The 17134-nt window shown below is 42.7% G+C and overlaps 1 protein-coding gene across 8 annotated transcripts in view; it reads left to right on the forward strand.

The window, feature by feature from the left end:
* Positions 1-17134, forward strand: part of PDE4B (phosphodiesterase 4B) — a 573081-nt gene that overhangs the window by 454195 nt on the left and 101752 nt on the right. For 7 of the 8 annotated variants that reach the window (XM_082686382.1, XM_082686381.1, XM_082686384.1 and 4 more), the window contains 3 exons: positions 5545-5581; positions 5708-5778; positions 15195-15247. In XM_082686382.1, coding sequence (XP_082542508.1) covers positions 5545-5581; positions 5708-5778; positions 15195-15247 — 161 coding nt within the window. The remainder of the gene's footprint in view (positions 1-5544; positions 5582-5707; positions 5779-15194; positions 15248-17134) is intronic. The other variant, XM_082686380.1, reaches the window with a different exon arrangement.

A 17134-nucleotide genomic window follows, 5' to 3' on the forward strand; every position in this document is an offset into this window, starting at 1 on the left:
TGAAATAAGGCTTTCTAGTAATGAAAACAAGATCATCATTGGGTCCCCTGAGGAAATTTCGGACGCTTTCCTAGATGTGGCAATACTCTGCTGATTTCTTTTTTGTTCCTGTGCTGTAGTCATCTCTAACGTAATGCCTTTATACACTGAGGTACAGATTTCCCAATGGGAACATAAAGTACTGGAAACTGGTGAGACCAGTTACGTTACTCAAAACTGTGGAGTTTTGACAATCCATCTGCAAATCCACAGGGAAGGAAGAGCCGTATTTCCTTCGTTTGGTCACCCCATTTGCAAAGCCCTGTATAGGCAGAGAGCTGTTTAAAGCCACCATTTGTGTGAGAACTAAGTGGTCTCCAGAGAGAGCACCCAAGGGAGATAAGACCTAAGGATGAAAGAAGAAAAGCATTACTAACTGCTTATTTAAATTTAAGACCTGTTTATTAATGGGGTACCAAAAAAGTACAATGTGGTATTTAAGACTTGAGTGAGACCTACAGCCATCACACTTACTAATGTCATGACAGTGGCATTGAATGTCTTTTACAGTGTCTAAATTATCTGTAAATAAAAGTGCACATAAAATAAAAGTGCATTTCCTCTGTGCTAGGTACTATTTAAAGTACTTTACATCTGTTAACTCATTTAATTCCCATAATGTTACTTTAGTTGGTACTATAATTTTCGTGTCTTAAAAACAAAGACATAGATGCTTACAGAAGTTAAGTAACATGCCTAATAAATGGGTAACCAAGGCTTCAATCCAGGGAGTGTGATGATTAAATCATATGGATATTTAGTATAAATACAGACTCAAAATGAAGATGAAAAATAAAAATAATGATACTAATCTCTGTTCTACCTTTGCAGCTGTTATGAGGATCATATTCATTCTTTCTTTTAACAAAGACTTTCAAATTTAAATTTAAGGACGTGCTAACAAATAAGACTCTTCCTGTGTCTTCAGGGGAGCTAACTACTTTCTAGTTGTGGGAAAGCCCAGCTCAGTGCAGCTGAGGCAGAGAACGTGAGTGGATGACGAGGTGGTGGGAGGCAAGGCTGGAGGAGTGAGCAGGCACCTCGTCAGGAAGCACCTCTCCAAAGGAGTTGGTCTTTCTGCTGAAGGAAATCAGTGGGAAACTACTAAAGGTTTTTAAGCAGGAAAATACATAATCCGGTGAATGTCCCTGGAAGATAGTTCTAATTACAGTGAAGAGTGGCTTGTACAGTGGACAAGCCTTAAGACTGGTGCCCAAGAGCCAAGTGGAAGACTGCTTTGGTAATCCAAATAATAGAGGGTAGGGAACTATATTAGAGCAGATCCAGTGAGATTATTAAAAATTAATAAATATTTGCAAATTAGCATAAGCAGGGTCTGGTGGCTGACTGTGGGGGGAGGTTTCAGGCTTGACCAACAAAATAACTGGTTGTGCCACATTTTAGGGGCAAGAACATTCTCTTGGGGCGCCTGGGTGGCTCAGTGGTTTAAAGCCTCTGCTTTCTGCTCAGGTCATAATCCCAGAGTCCTGGGATCTAGCCCCGAATTGGGCTCTCTGCTCAGTGGGGAGCCTGCTTCCCTTCCTCTCTGCCTGCCTCTCTGCCTACTTGTGATCTCTGTCTGTCAAGTAAATAAATAAAATCTTTAAAAAAAAAAAAAAAGAACATTCTCTTATCCCATGAAATAATGAATGTGAAAATGCTTTGTAAACTATAAGGTACATTATTCATTCTCTTGACTGCAATAAGGGGCAGATATGACTCTCCCCTAAAAATTCTCACCAGTGGGGAAGATAGACATGCAATTCTTTAATTATCATAATAACGATACCTACTACTAATAAGAATAACTATAACAAATGAGTAAATGCCTTTATGTGCCAAGCATTGTTGTAAGAGTTGTACATATATAATAACTCATTTAATTCTTACAACACCCCAGTTTACAGATAAAGAAATTGAGGCCTAGAGAGGTTGCCTAATGTCCCATAGCTAGTAATTGTGCAATAGGAACAAACTAATGTTCTCTGGACTCCAAAATCTCTGCTCTTGTTTACAGGAGTGTATGTCTCTCTGTAAGAGAGACTAAAACCAATGTCTAAGGAAAATTCCGTGTGTAGGTATGACACAAAGAAAGACCAAATTAATGGAACCCAGGGGGTAGAGCTGAAGGAAGTAGCCTTTTTGCTTTCCAGAAAACCATTTCACTGTTCAGTGCAGACCTACCCTCACTTGAAGCTCTTGTAATGTGCTGGTTCTGTCACTAGATGTCGCACGTGCCCTGGTTCTGAACATCCCGCATTGCCCTCTCTAGTGGTCTGGGAAATGAAGGACATCAGTTTTCACAATTAATCATAATTAATTTTGTTATTTCCATGTCATGTTACTCTAATCATCAATATATCAAATTATGATTAAAATTTTTAAAATAGTTTCATAAATAATCTGGCTGCACTCAGATAGGAATTTTGTTTTGTTTCTTTCCTCTACTGGGTATAAATTACCTCTAAATTGTCAGATCCTTTCCTCTAGCAGCTACTACCTGATGTAGAGCATGAGCTTTTGCCATTCAGATCCTTTAAGGGAACCAACGTTGGGGACCCACAAGTCCATCTCTTGCTTCTGAATATTCTGCTTTCCTACACTCTGGAATTTCCATGATGATGAAGTCGTGCTGAGATGGTACCCTCTTAGTGTTTACTTCCCTTTAATCATTACTGTGTACCATTTTAGTAACTCCCCGTTCATGCAACAGTTCATCAGCTTCAGCTACTACAAATGCATAAGATCTGTTTATGTTTTGAGCTTTTATTGGCTATTTGGACTCCCAACATCCAGGAGCTTTAGATGACCTGTTAACTCTTAATTCTATTACCTTATGTCCCCACCTCACCGCGATGTCTTATGAACAGTGTGAACTTCATAGGCAAAATCTGAACAAATAGCAAGCTGTTCGGCCATGTAAAGTCCATCTCAAGAAAATGGCTTGGGAAGGAGCAGCTGACCGTACAGTTCACACCCTGCATTTATCACAACTGCTCCTCTCAGCACCTTCTTCTGTCTCTCCTTTGGCTTTTCTCCAGGAACCCTGAGGCTCTTTCTTGGGCTCCCTTTCTCTATATTCCCCCACCTCCAGAAGCCACTCCCTGCCATTGCTTTAACTTTCCCCCACTGTTGTAGGTAACTCTGAAATGTATAACTCCAGTTCCCATATTTCAGTCTTCCTGCTTGATGTCTCCACTGGGATATGAGAGAGGATTTTAAAATTCAGCTTGTGGGAAAGAGACACATCTCCTCCCCCATGTTCTCCTTACTTTCTTGTTTTTGCTCATGACTTCACTCTTTTCCCACACACCCCTTTTTTTAAACTGAAGTAGTATTTCTCTATGATCTCTGAGCCAATTAAATGCTGAGTCCTTGGTAAGACCCTTTAAGGTCTCTTCGCATTGTCTTTTTCTGTTTCTTCCTGTGCCTCACCGATTTCTTCTCATCTGAATGACGGCTTTATCCCCCTAACCATTCTTCTTCGTTCTGTTCTCTCTCCAGTCTCTTGGTGTCCATGGCATTTTACTTTCTAAAGCACGTTTCTGCTTGCCTGTCTCACTCAAAACCTTCACTAGTTCCTTTCTTCCAGGTGAGTTAAGGAAGTGTGTGAGTTAAGGAGTGTGGAAGCACCACTTCCACGACCGTGGTCCATACCACCCTTAAGATGCGTGTGGGGGACCTTCCAATCTTATCCGTGGGGGGGACCTTCCAATTTTATCCTCTAGAAACATCTCCAGTTAATGGGTTCAGCTCTTCCCAAAGAGCCACCAAGCATCTCAGGGAGCATATTCCATATTTTCCCATTTCAGTGCCTTTGTTCTTGCTGTTTCTCTCTCATTGGTGGCATCTCGCATCCCTGTTTTTTAGAGCCTGCCCTTCAAGGTTCATCTCAAAACCAGTCATTCAGTCAAGCTTGCCCTACTTCCTCTAATTTGTAATTATTACCTCTCCTTTACACCCCATTAAATTTCCCCATTAAGTGTTTGTATTTCTCATTCTGTATCTGTTGCAGTGTTTTGAATATTTTTTCTGTCTCCCCTAGAATGCTGCAGTTGGGGGGGCGGTGAAGAGGTGGCTCATGGGTTCTGTATAATTCAATCTGCCACCTATGCAGGGTCATCATAAAATAGGTAATATAGTGGTTAAAAACACGGATTTTTGGACTCAAACAATCTTAGCTCTTCTACTTATCATGTGCTAGTTAAGTAGTGGCTTAACTTCTCCAAGCCTTGATGTCATCTTTAAAATGGGAATAGTAAAGGTACTTGCCTTAAGCCTTGTTACAAGAATTAAATGAGATAATATGCATAAAGTGCTAGTATGGGGCCTGACATAGGGTCATCATCCAAAGAATGTTCATCAGTGTTCTTTTTGTAGTCACTGTACAATGTAGTTGCACAAGAACTTGACTAGAGTGCATTAGAGGGGAACTTCTAGCTAAAGACCAAGATAGAAGGCAAAGTATTATATTAAATAAGACCCCAAAGTAAAAGCCTGTGTTAGGGAAGAGGCCTACATGGACAGAAGTATTGTTCAGCACTGCGTCTCAGCATCCCATATGATGATACAGGGCAGGTGCCTAATAATCATTTGTTGTGCTCACATTATTAACCAATAAGGCACCATTTATGTATGGTGATCGTGAGGACAGAGAAGATCAGACAGTGAAGGAAGCTCATTGTCAACCAACTTCTGTGCAGCGATCTTGACTCACAGATAGTAAGTTGGCCTGATTTTGTGACTACGGCTAAGGACACTGTGTCTTCTAAGGACTTTATGGACAGCTTGCTGAACGTGGGCTTAGGTAGATTTATTGAAGTATGTGCCTGAGAAAGAGTGCATTTCTGAAAGCATCCTTTTGACTATTCCTAAGTACAGATTTGCATAACACTACGTACGGCTTAATCAGATCTTTGGGACAAAATGAGCAAGAGAGAGATGGTAATAGTAGGCTCAGTCTGTATACTCCCATTGAAAGCTTTTCCTCGGGTACTTTAAGAAAAAAAAGTTATATTAAAAACAAAAAGTAATGGGATTCCCAGACAGAGATCTGTGTTTAAATGGCATTAAGGCTGTGGTTCAAATCAACAAAAGCCAGGAAATCCAAAGTTAACCTTTATCCAGACTGTTAGGCCATTTTTTCCAACTCTGTGTGCTTGTGAGTAGCTTTCCCTTTGAATTTCCTGGCTCTGGCAACCAAGTCGCTTTGAATTACAGTATACCAGGTCTGCTATTTAATGGGATTGTACCCTGAGGTTATAGGCTTACTTGCAAGTGCTTTTCTGTGTCACTGTAAGCCCAGGAGCCATGAACCTGGTATTTTGTTCTTTCAAATTCCTAAGGTTCCCGTTTATGCCCAGATCAGTCCTGCCCTATATCCAGGTAGAAGGACTTGTGGAACATTTGTGTTGATGACACTGATACGGTTTAGTATTACAGCTTATATCTCCTGGTTATAATTCAAATTCATTTTTATGTGTTTCTTTTCTTTCTTTTCACCAGACATGGCGATGACTTGATTGTAACACCTTTTGCCCAGGTATGTATTCGGCTGACCCTGGCTTGCTCTCTCTCCCTCTGCCCTGGGCGCAGTTTCTAAGTGTGGCCTCTGAACCTGCCCTTCATCTCCCTTTGTTCCTAATCATCTGGATCCTTGTCCTTCCAGGTCCTCGCCAGCTTGCGAAGTGTGAGAAACAACTTTACTGTACTGACAAACCTTCATGGAACATCCAGCAAGTAAGTATGGACGTTTTGTGGAGTAACGAATCCCTTCCATAAAGGCAACAACATTGAGCCACATTAAAAAGAACAACAACAACAACAACAAAAACTATCGCATGAAAATTTGTCCTTCAAACTGAGTTAGGACACGTGATGAAATTTGAAAATAGGATAGAGCACCGTAGTATTTTAGAACTGGTAAGACGTTAGAAATTAGTCTGAATCTTGTGAATCTTTGCATCCTTAACACTTACTAGACAGTAAAGAGTTCAACGAATGGAAGAGTGAGCCGAGGATTTTTGTTGACATTGACATTTACTACTTTGGAAAGTATGAATACTTAGCAGTAACAGCCATAAATTCTACTAAAATCATTTTGGAATAGCTGTTAATGAACTCAGAGATTCAAATGCAAGATCAAAGGTAGCAAAAAGTTCAAGTCCAAGTTGCCTTTTTTTGATACTGTATAAACAGGTTCATATAATTTGGTGAATAAGAGTGAAGTTATCTTCTTCTCTGCCCCCAAATAACCATATAACCTTGGTCATTTCAATGAATATTGCTGAACCTTGGTCTCCTCATCTTTATAATGAAAAGTTTGAACTCGATATTCCCGCACAACTTTCTCTTCCAAAATCATTTCCATCTGTGAGTCTAAGTGCTGTGCAGTTCATTATCCAGCATTTTAAAAGGTCATCACAGGACTCAGAAGGTCCTCGTATCAATGACCTCAGAATGGCACCCAAGGCACCTCATGATCCAACTCAAGTTAGTGCGATGGATGGTTGATTGGGTTTATATCTGATGCTGGAGACACAAAGCTAGAGACTTGCCCAGCCTCTTTGATAGTGATGCGCCCTGTTTGTTCATTTATTAAATGATTCGCCCAAGTATTTATTTAGTATATACTTGTCATCCATACATTTATGTATGTTTTTGACAAATATTTGTTCAGCACTGCCTTTTACCAGAAACTGGTAATGTAATAGTGACTGAAACAGACAAGTTTTCTGCCCTTTCAAAGCTTGCATTCAAGTAGGAAGTTCCAGAGCATATGGTGGTGAATGATCAGCCCAGGTCTCTGGCCACATGGGATCACATTCTAACAACTGTGGTCTGATTTTTTTCGTGCATGTTCTATTTCCCATCCTAATTGTGGACACTGCTCTCTCTTCCTAAACTGTCTCTCTCCACCTGCCTGTGATGGTCTGGCTAAATCCTGCTGGTCTCTTACTGCTCATCTCTGGTATCACCTTCACTGGTATGCTTCCCCGGACCCCACCGAGCCTGGCTGAGTGCCCCTCCGTGGCCCCAGAGCACTCTCCCAACCTCATCACACCGTTTATGGCTTTCTGCCCACCAGTAGACCTCACGTCCTTTGAGAGGCCCCTTTAGAATTACATTTACCCTTCTCGAATTTCCAAGATGTAGCAAAATGCCTGAAGCGTAGCATATGCCTCATGAATATGCATCACACATAGAAATTTTTGAACAAATAATTGTTGGAGAAAGACCCCCAGTGACTGGGAAAATTATTTTTTCAGAAGAGATTCCTTTTTTTCTTTACAGACTAAGGCCTCTGGGGCCCTACCTATTGATTGCATAACCCAATCCAACCACTTGACAGTTAGTGACTTGGGTACAACTTCTCTACGTCTCAGCTTCCTAATCCGTAAAATGGGTTGCTCTAAGGTTGAAATGAGTTGATATTTGTAGAGCACTTATAGCAGCATCTAGCCCATTGTAGGTGCTCCATAAGTGTGAGCTATTGTAACTGATAGTTAATCAGTCTTCCTGAGTCTGGACAGTGTGACACTTTGGAGTTTTCACATCCATTATCTCAGTTAGAATCACTATAAATGCTCCGTATGGCAAATGCTGTTGCCCCCACTCTGTGGATGAAGAGACAAAGCCTAGGGAGATTAAATGACTCCCACAGGAACACACCACTGCTGGTGACGGGCAGAATCAGACCTGAAGCCTGATATCCTGACTCTCACTGCAGTGTACTTTGTAAAGAAAAATGGTTGTTTTCTTCCTGTGTAGGGGAAAACCCAGTTCTTCCTGTGTTTTTCTTCCCTGGGAGTCTCCCTGAGTAACAGAAAACACTTCACTTCTGACACTCTGGTCACCAAATGTGTGGAGGTCCCCTATTCTTGCAATAACAAGCAAGTCTCGGACACCAGCTAGGTGTCCTACAATTTAACTTGGCTCTGACACTATCTACCTGGAGATGCCATCAGATCCTAGATTAAAGGCTCCATCCCACAGGACTGCGTCTCACTCAGATGTCAGTCACCCCTCAGGTTATCACCTGTGCTACTCACCTATGGCATACATATCGCAGCTGCTGCAGACCCCTCCTCAGGTTCAATTAATGTGCCAGAGTGGCTCACAGAACTCAGAGAAACATTTACCTTTACCAGGGGACTAAAGGACATGATAAAGACACACATGCACAGCCAGACGAAGAGCTACCTAGAATGAAGCTGGGAGGGTCCTGAACACGGGAGCTTCTGTCTGCATGGAACGGGGTGGGGGGGACCACCCTCCTAGAATAGGTATGTTTGTACACCAGCCTCGAAGTTCTCAGAACCCCATACTATTGGGATTTTATGGAGGCTTCATCACATAGACGCGATCGATTATTAACTCTTGTTTTTAGCCCCTCTCCCCTCTCTGGAGGATGAGAGGTAGGGCTGACCAGCCCCTCCCTGAAGCCTACCCAGAGTTGCCTCATTAGAACAGAAGATGCTCCCAGTGCTCTTACCACTTAGGAAGTTACAAGAGTTTTAGGAGCTCAGTGCCAGGAATTGGGGGCAGAAACCAATATATTCTATTTCTGTTACCTCACATCTTTGCATTTCTTATACCCATTACATCTTTTTGGTTATGGGAAGAAAGCTCCAAAAGTTTTTTAACAGAGTTGTTTAGGAAGAACTTATGGAATAGATGAAGGTTAGAGAACCCAAAGGCAGAGACATAGGCTAGGAGAGTGTTTTCAGGAATTTAAGTATTAGGAGTGAATGGGGCACTTGTGTGGCTCAGTTAGTTAAGCACCTCATGCTTGATTTCGGCTCAGGTCATGATCTCAGGGTCCTGGAATAGAGCCCTGCTTCAGGCTCCTCGCCGAACGTGGAGCCTGCTTGAGACTCTCTCTTTCTCTCTCTTTGCCTCTGTGTCTCCCCCCACTCTTTCTCTCAAAATAAATAAATAACTAATTTTTTAAAAATGTTAAAATATTTGGAGCAAAGCCCTGGACCAAGAGATGATGGAAGTGGGAACTAGGGAGGAAAGATTAATAAAGATACATTTCAAAGGCTCCTTTGGTCTAGCAGAACTCAAGGTCATCGTACTGCACAGCCCCAAGACAAGGATAGGGGATGTTTTCAGTTACTTTGTGTTGCAAGAACTTGAATATTCTTTTTCTGTAACTATGGGGGCATTCAGCCTAACCATGTTGAATAATAGGCTATGTCAGTTCAAGCTACTTTCTCGAGAATCAGGTCTTTCCACAGCTTTGAGGGTTTTGAGACACATAAACCCTCAGGAGCTAGAGTACCCTAAGACCACAGTTGTCACATACAGAGCTGACTCTGAGTCCATTTTCACACTGTGGCTGAGGACCACTCTCCAAATCATGGCCCTTTACATTGCCTTTAGTCTACACCAAACCATACTCACCAAACAGACTAGATCTCCAGCAGTAGGGTAATTGTATCTGGTGATCTTTCTCCAATCCATCCCCATATTTCTACAGAGTTGATCCTCTTATTGATTCCAAGTTCTTGAAACCAACACCACCTAACCCAAGTTCAAGTCAGGGTACATGTACTACTAGAGTTCACCTGGAGTTGAGCTTGCCTGTCTAACTCAGGCTGAGAACTGAATAATGGGCTTCAGTTACAAGTGAAGCAGCCTAGCAGGGGCAAAGTGGAAAACTGAGTGTTCATTTAATGCATTCCATCCTATTCCTAGTCAGTATCCTTAGAGAGAGAAAGAAAAAACCGAGGACAAGAAAAATGGGTCCACCATACTGAGAGCATTTCCCCCACGTATTCATTTGTCTTAACAACTGAAACTCTAAGATTCGTGGAGCTCACAAGTTGCTTTTTGGGGTATTTGACTTGGGTTCCAGGGGTGCCACTCCTTGCCCTAAATGTAACATTTTAGCCATAACTCTGTCCTTGGAATGGTTTTCTTGAGACATCTGGATAGTGTGGTTTATTTTATGAAAAGGACTCCCACATAGAACTATACTTCTCATAAGTCAAGATTTCCTTTATCTTTTGGCTCTTTGCTCTGCACAAAAATAGTTCATTGTCTGCCTGAGCTTTACCACCCAAAGGGTGAAAAATCTCAGTTTCTGTTGAGGTGATTTCCTTGCACTTCCATGAAATGTTCCATTGAGAGATGCTTGATTGGGCCTGTATTTCTTGGCTTCAAATTAAAACCTATTATTTCTTTAGTCCCAGGAGTTAATTTTGAAAATACGGCTTTCATTTAGAGCTGTTAATTCAGATAAGCATCCCTAAAGCATTTACTGGCTTCAGCTGATGGAGAAATCACTTACAAGTAAGAACACCCACCATTCTTCAGTCTGATCAGCAGGGAATAGAGCAGCTGGGAGCAAAGAGGTGTCCCCCGTCATTCAACTATGCCTCTAACATCATAGAAATTACCAGTGGCTATCAGAAAGTCATGTAACATCTCTGTATCAACATTCTTCCGAGGCATAATTTAATCAACATGCATGTAATCTTTGAGAAAGAATTAATAACCACTTAATTTTGTTTTCAATGTATATCTTTCATTGCTTTATGTCCTTTGGCATGGGATTTAAATTAGCTGAGAATAATAAAATCTTGAGCACTCAGAGGGGAAAGAACCCAGCCAAATTTCCTCAGAGTAAGTGAGGAAATATATGTACAAGTGCTCACACAGGAGCTGGCACATTGTAAATTAGCAGTAAATGTTAGTTGCCGCCTGCTTTCCCCAAGTGAGGAAGAAACCAAAAGGTTCAGTGAGTTGCCGCGGGCTATGCAGTTGGAACGTGACAGAGCCAGGATTAGGATTCCTGTCTTCTTATTCATAGTCCAGTTCTTTCTCCACTGTGCTTTTCAAGGCTGTAAAAAATTAACTGCTATGGCCAAATTATCCTTCATTTTAATATCACCATCTTTAATCCGGGCATATAACTTCTTATGATTCTTGTATAAGTTAGGGACCACTGGGCAACCAATGCCATTTTCTTCTGGCACTCATGACACTTTCTCACTGGCACTCTTCATGCCCTGTAAGCAATAATGCAGCTTCCAGAAGTCATTCATTCATTTAAGGTGTGTTGAGCCTCTTTGCACCAGGTCTTGGGAATAAGTGGTTCTTGCCTTTGCAAAGCTTACCCACACCGATGCTTATCTGAATTAACAACTTGAAATAAGAGCTAGATTTTCCAAATTAACTCCTGGGACAAAGGGATTTATGTAATTTGTGTCATTTTCAAGAAGTCGTTGCGAGAAACGGGTGCTGCGAGTAGATGAAGAAAGTCGAGATGCCCAAACATTTTAAGGTCCCCTTGTTCCATGTCTCCTTGCACAAAAGCCTCTTTGGACCTCAGGAAGACAGGGAAAGTAAAATTATTCATGACATGTTATTAATCCAATGAATACATATTGAATACCTCTATTGTAGCAAATATATAAAGGTCAATTCCAAGGTCACTGAGATGAACGAAGTCCAGTCTTTGCTTAAATTTCTCGCAGGTGAATTGAGGAGACAGACAAGAAAATAGGAACTATAGGAACTGCAAGACAGTCTGAGCAGTGCTAGGACCGGGCAAAGGCAGCCAGCCACAAGTAGCACCGAGGGGGACTACTCACAGTGGGGAAGACACAGCTGAAGAAGTGATGGCGGAGGGGAATCCTTGTACAGGGAAGGAGTCTGCCCCTTACAAAGGGGGAAAAGAGTGAGCAAAGCGAAACATATGCAAAGGCCCAGTAACGTGAGCACATGCTGGGTTTGTGGGAATAGTGAGTGGTATGTAGAACTGAGACTGTAGAGGAAAAGGAAACCAGATAAAACATTCATGTGGTATTTGGCTCCTCAAATGATTGTCACATCAAGGGTTCATTCAACCAACAGTTCACCAACATCTATGGAGTGCCCACTATTTGTGGGGCAGGTTATCCTACAGAGGATATATGGAAAGGAGTTAGCACTGGAGTCACATCAGTGGGGTCACAGACTAGTGGTGGGGGTAATGTGCACACATACGAGTTATAACAGGAGGAAATAATCCACAAAGATACAAAGCACCATGGGATATTAGAAGAGGGGTCCATTTTAGCTAACATGATGACATCTTTTGCAAAAGGTGGCATTTCATTTTGAAGGTACCATTCTGACACCAATTACAGTGTGTGGATTTTTTCCCTACACATCCAAGCAATTTTCTCTTACTGCCAGCTGAGTACCCTACCATTCAACTTAGGTCTGACACTGTCCACCTGGAGATAGCATCAGATCCCACAGATTAAGGGCTCAGTCCTGCAAGACTCTCCCCACTTCAGCCACCAGGTGCAAGTCCAGTTTGTTACCAGTGCTTGTGACCCACTGACTGTAGATCAGAGGCTCCCATGACCCACGCCCCACCCCACCCCACCCGTCCTAGATTTTATTAATTTCCTAGAGTGGCTCACAGAACTCAGAAATATTTTACTAACTAGAATACTGGTTTATTATAAAAGGATATAATTAATTCAGTAACAGCCAAATGAAAGAGACGCAGTCTCCTGGCATTCACTGTCCTGGAGACACTCCAAACCCAGTCCTTTTGGGGTTTTATGGAGGCTTTGTTCCATAGTCGTGATTGATCAAATCATTGGCCACTGATGACCGAACTCAATCTCCAGCTCCTGTTGTCTCTCCAGAGGCCTGAGGTGGGGCTGAAAATGCCAGCCCTCTAGTCAGGTGGCTGGTTCCCCTGGCAGTCAGCCCCCATCTTTAGATTACCTAGAGGCTTTCCATAAATCTCATTAACATAGCAAAGGACACTTTTTATAACTCTCTTCAACTTTCCAAGAGTTTGAGGACCTCTGTGGTAGGGATGAAGACAGAGATCAAATATACATTTCTTCTTCTAAATCACAACATCACAGAAAGGCAGGTGATACTGACATGTGTGGATTTGCAGGGGGAGAGCTGCCCTTCCAGAGGAATAGCCTGAGTGGTATCAGGAGAGGGATAGCACATGTTCACAGAAACATAAGTGATCAAGTTTGGCCTAGGCAAATATGAGTTAGTCCGTCCGTCCTTCCTTCTTTCCTTCCTTCCTTCCTCCCATTCATGTCATTCATTAAGCATTCACTGAGTTCTTGGCATATGAAGGACCATCCTGGGTCCCAGGGATCCAGTAGTAACCAAGTCGTTCCTGTCTGCATAAATTTTATATTTAAACTACGGAGTTCTATATTGAACACTACTTAAGGCCCATTTTAATCACAATTGTAAAGTGCTATTAAGGAGAAGCACAAGATACTTGAGATCAAACAGCCAGTCAATGGTTTGAGATGAAATGTCAGGAATTCCGACCGATAAGCTGGAAAAAGTATGTTGGGGCCAAAGAGCGGAGGACTTTGAATGCTAAGCTAAGGAGTTTGGAATTTAATCTCTTAACTTTTCCTGAAAAACAGCCCTCGGTATGACTGCAGGTGTTATCAGCAGATGGAATAGTGGAAAGAGAATGCACTTTGGGTTCAGGAAGACTCAGCTTTGAATCTCAGCCACGCCAGTTACAAGCCACGTGTGCCTCAGCGTGTTTCTTAACCTCTTCACCTGTGCTTTGGTTTCCTTCTTCTTAAAATGAAATGATTATATTCCAGTGGAAGCTAAGAAGGACCTAGCATGATGTTTAGCAGAAAAGAAAAGTAATCGTTGGAGGGCGATTGTTCTTCCCCTGCTACACAAGATCGTGTCAGGCCACGGAAGGTTTAAAGGCACTTTGCCTAGGATGACCTAGCTAGGAAATGTTCTGTACGTGTGATCCCTGTCCGTCAGAGCCTGCAGCTATCAGGTGTGCTACCTAGAAGCTAGATGGCCTCTGATGGATCTGGGAAAAGAACTTGTGGCCATCCCAGTAGCGAGACCCTTTCTCCACAATATCCTTGTAGGCCATTCTCTGTCATTTAGAACATGGCTTCCTTCCTAAAACGTGGTAGTGTATCAGAATTCACAGATCTATGTGAAAAATACAGATTCCCAGATACTGCAATAGCCTCTCCGGGGATGGGGAAGGGAATCATAGTTTTAATGGCTCGCCAAGTGAGTAAGACACTCATCCATACTTGAGAACCACGGACGGGCCTCGCATCTCCCTCTCTCACTTGTTGCTAATATCCTATTGCTTTGTACTGGGGCAGACAGCCCTCTGTTCCAGTGGCTCTGAAAATGGGCTCCCAGACCAGCAGTATTAGTACCACCGGGCACTTTTAAAAATGCATCTTCTTAGGCTCCCTTCCCCACCCTTCTCCCCCCGCCCCCCCCCCCCCCCCGCCCCATGCCTGTTCTGTCAAACGCCCTGGGAACTGTGTCTAGCAGTGGGTGTTAGCAAAGCCTTCTAGGTGATTCTGATGATCCCAGAGTTTGAGGCCACTGCTCTAGACTATTTCGGGGAGGCTCCCCTGTAATGCACTGGGCAGAAGTTCTACAAAGCATGAAAAGGTTGGTGAGAGCAGCAAAAGGGGAGGGGGTGGGGGCGAGAGGGGCGGGATTGGGAAATGAAGAAAAAAAGAAAAACAGAAACCAAAAGGTGGAGCCCAGTATTTGTGGAGCTTGCGTTTGTTTGCTTGCTTCATTGGTCTCTTGACATCAGCAGGCTCATTGCAATGTAGAATAATGCCCAGTTCCTCTGCGAAGAGACCACTCCAGAGGTTAAGGAAGCCAGATTCCTGTTCCTGTGTGACTTTTGGCAGCTGACTTCATCTCTCTGGGTCTCAGTTTCCTGAGGTGCAAAAGGGAGGCCCAGACTGATTGGTCTTTCAGGACTCCTCTGGCATGACTTTCTGCAGCGCTGCCAAAGGAATCGGGATCCACTCTGACATTCGGTGTTATTCCTGAGCAAGCGTATTGTCTGAGGGTCCCCCTGGAACAGTGAAACCTGAAACAGAGGGGCCGGTTAGGGACCTGGAGTAAATGACTTCCTTCCTGAAGAGTTGGAGCCTAGGGAAATCCCAGGCCATCTGGCTGTGAGGGGATTGCAGTCATCTACCAGTGTTATGGGAGACGGCTTTCCGGAGATAGCATTATGTCATCTGATAACTCATTATGACCTGGAAAACTCTTCGGTGATCTCGGGGTGGGGGGACAGAGGTAGGGAGCCGTGAAGGTGATATTCACACAAAGACTCAGGCCTTCTTTCCTCTCGATCTCCACAGGAGGTCCCCAGCTGCTGCTAGTCAGCCACCTGTCTCCAGAGTCAACCCGCAAGGTAAGCCGCATCACACTGTGTGTCAAAATAATCCATGTGTCATTTGTGTGGAAACTTTTTAAGGATCATTGCACTTGTTTGCATATCATGGCCCTCTAAAATCTCTTGGTGACTATTCTCAAAGGCATAGTGGAGCTTTCCTTCATTCCACATAAAACCCAATGAAAAACAGTATTGAATAGTTTTCCGGTCATACGTGCACCTGGGCTTTCAGGCTGTGATGGATGTGTGGTAATGGGGCTTCCCAGAAGGGAGGCAGGAGGTGGAGATGTACTGATAGTGCAACTTCACCTCAGCTTGCTGGGCCCCCATAAACTCCAAAACAGCTGACTTCAAAGGCCCTGAGGGGCCCCCAGGTTGGCCTGAGCATCCCACAGGGTGTGCTAGTGGTTTTCCTCCAAGCGTCAGCTCTAGGTCCCACTTGAATCCACATCCTTTCCAGGTGTGAAACCAAAGTCTCTTCCAGGTCACAGATCATTTCCCTTGGAGGTCATCCAACTTTGTTCCTCAAGTGTGTGTGTGTGTGTGTGTGTGTGTGTGTGTGTATGTTTTAAGAAACCCAACGTCTCATCTTTCAGTGCTGTGCATATGCTTTCCATGCAGAGTGGAGAGTTGGGCTATGCAGAAGGAACCCCTCGTAGACAGCAATTCTACGTGACATAAGATGCAACCAGTTACAAGTCCGAAATGGCATTTCCCACCTTGACTCTGTCCCCAGTAGTGTGATGGTGGGCCTGAGTAAAACCACAGGAGAAACAAGTCAGATGAGCTCTGTTGAGATGGCCTAACACCAAATAGCACTGCCTCGAACACTTCTCTCTTTCCGGCTATGCTATTTCCCCTTGCTTTATCCTTAATGATCTTCCTTTCTTGCAAGTTGTGTTCTCCCCCTGGCATCACAGCCATGAGGATAACGGAAATAATATAAAAGCCCAACTCCTAAAAACAAAGGAACAAAAACTTAGGTTCCATTGGCTCATTGGCTTCAGAAGTATTTATGGTACACACTTTTAAAAATACTTTTGTTAGAAAAAAGATTGAGAACGAGACTCAAGGTGAAAGGAAGATACTAAGTAAAGGTAAGTTTGCCTCTAGAGCCCAATGATATGAAACAGAGAGAAGAAAATAGTACTCCGTCCCCAGGCTTCAAAAACCTGGTGTGCTGATGTCCTATTTCCTTTAGAAGTTTGATAAAAGGAAACAAAATAGACTGTTTGAACATATAACTGGTGTTACATAGTTGAAGATCAAAGGAGTTGGTTTTGAAACTCCTATCATTTCATCATCTTAGCTCACCAGTGAGGCATCATCGCTCACATTTCTGTTAGGCAAATGTGCTAAGAAGATTTTGACATCAATTTGAATATTTAAACTGTTTTCTTTTTCTTCTAATAAATACTGACAAACATTGGGAGAATATGTGATATTTACGGCTCTATAAATTAGCTCATTAGCCGGAGATGTTGTTGGAAAGATCATTTTGTGATTATTGGCACAGTAACTACCGCTTGGCAACTAGGGATTCTTTTGCTAAATTCTTTTAAAACAATGGAGCAAAGAAATGACAATACCACTTAGGCAATTTGTTTTCGTCTGTCTTTGTGGCAAACTACAAAATTTCTGGCTTTTCATCGGGAAGAGAATGTAGCGATACCAATTATTACGTAATTATAGGTTTCAAAATCTCCTTAACGCTTAACCACAGCCAGAAAAGGAAGGAGGACACACACATCCTGTGTTTTGTTCTTATTATCAGCTTAAATAAGTCAGGCAGATTTTTCCTGGTATTTTAATATTTATCAGCATGTGACAAAGAGGTGTGTTTAAATAGAAACTTTAAAAGGGAATGAAAAGTAGCTCAGAGCAAACAGAATTGAATGCTGGAGT

This window comes from Mustela nivalis, assembly GCF_964662115.1.
Source record: "Mustela nivalis genome assembly, chromosome: 10".
NCBI classification, from domain to species: Eukaryota; Metazoa; Chordata; class Mammalia; order Carnivora; family Mustelidae; genus Mustela; species Mustela nivalis.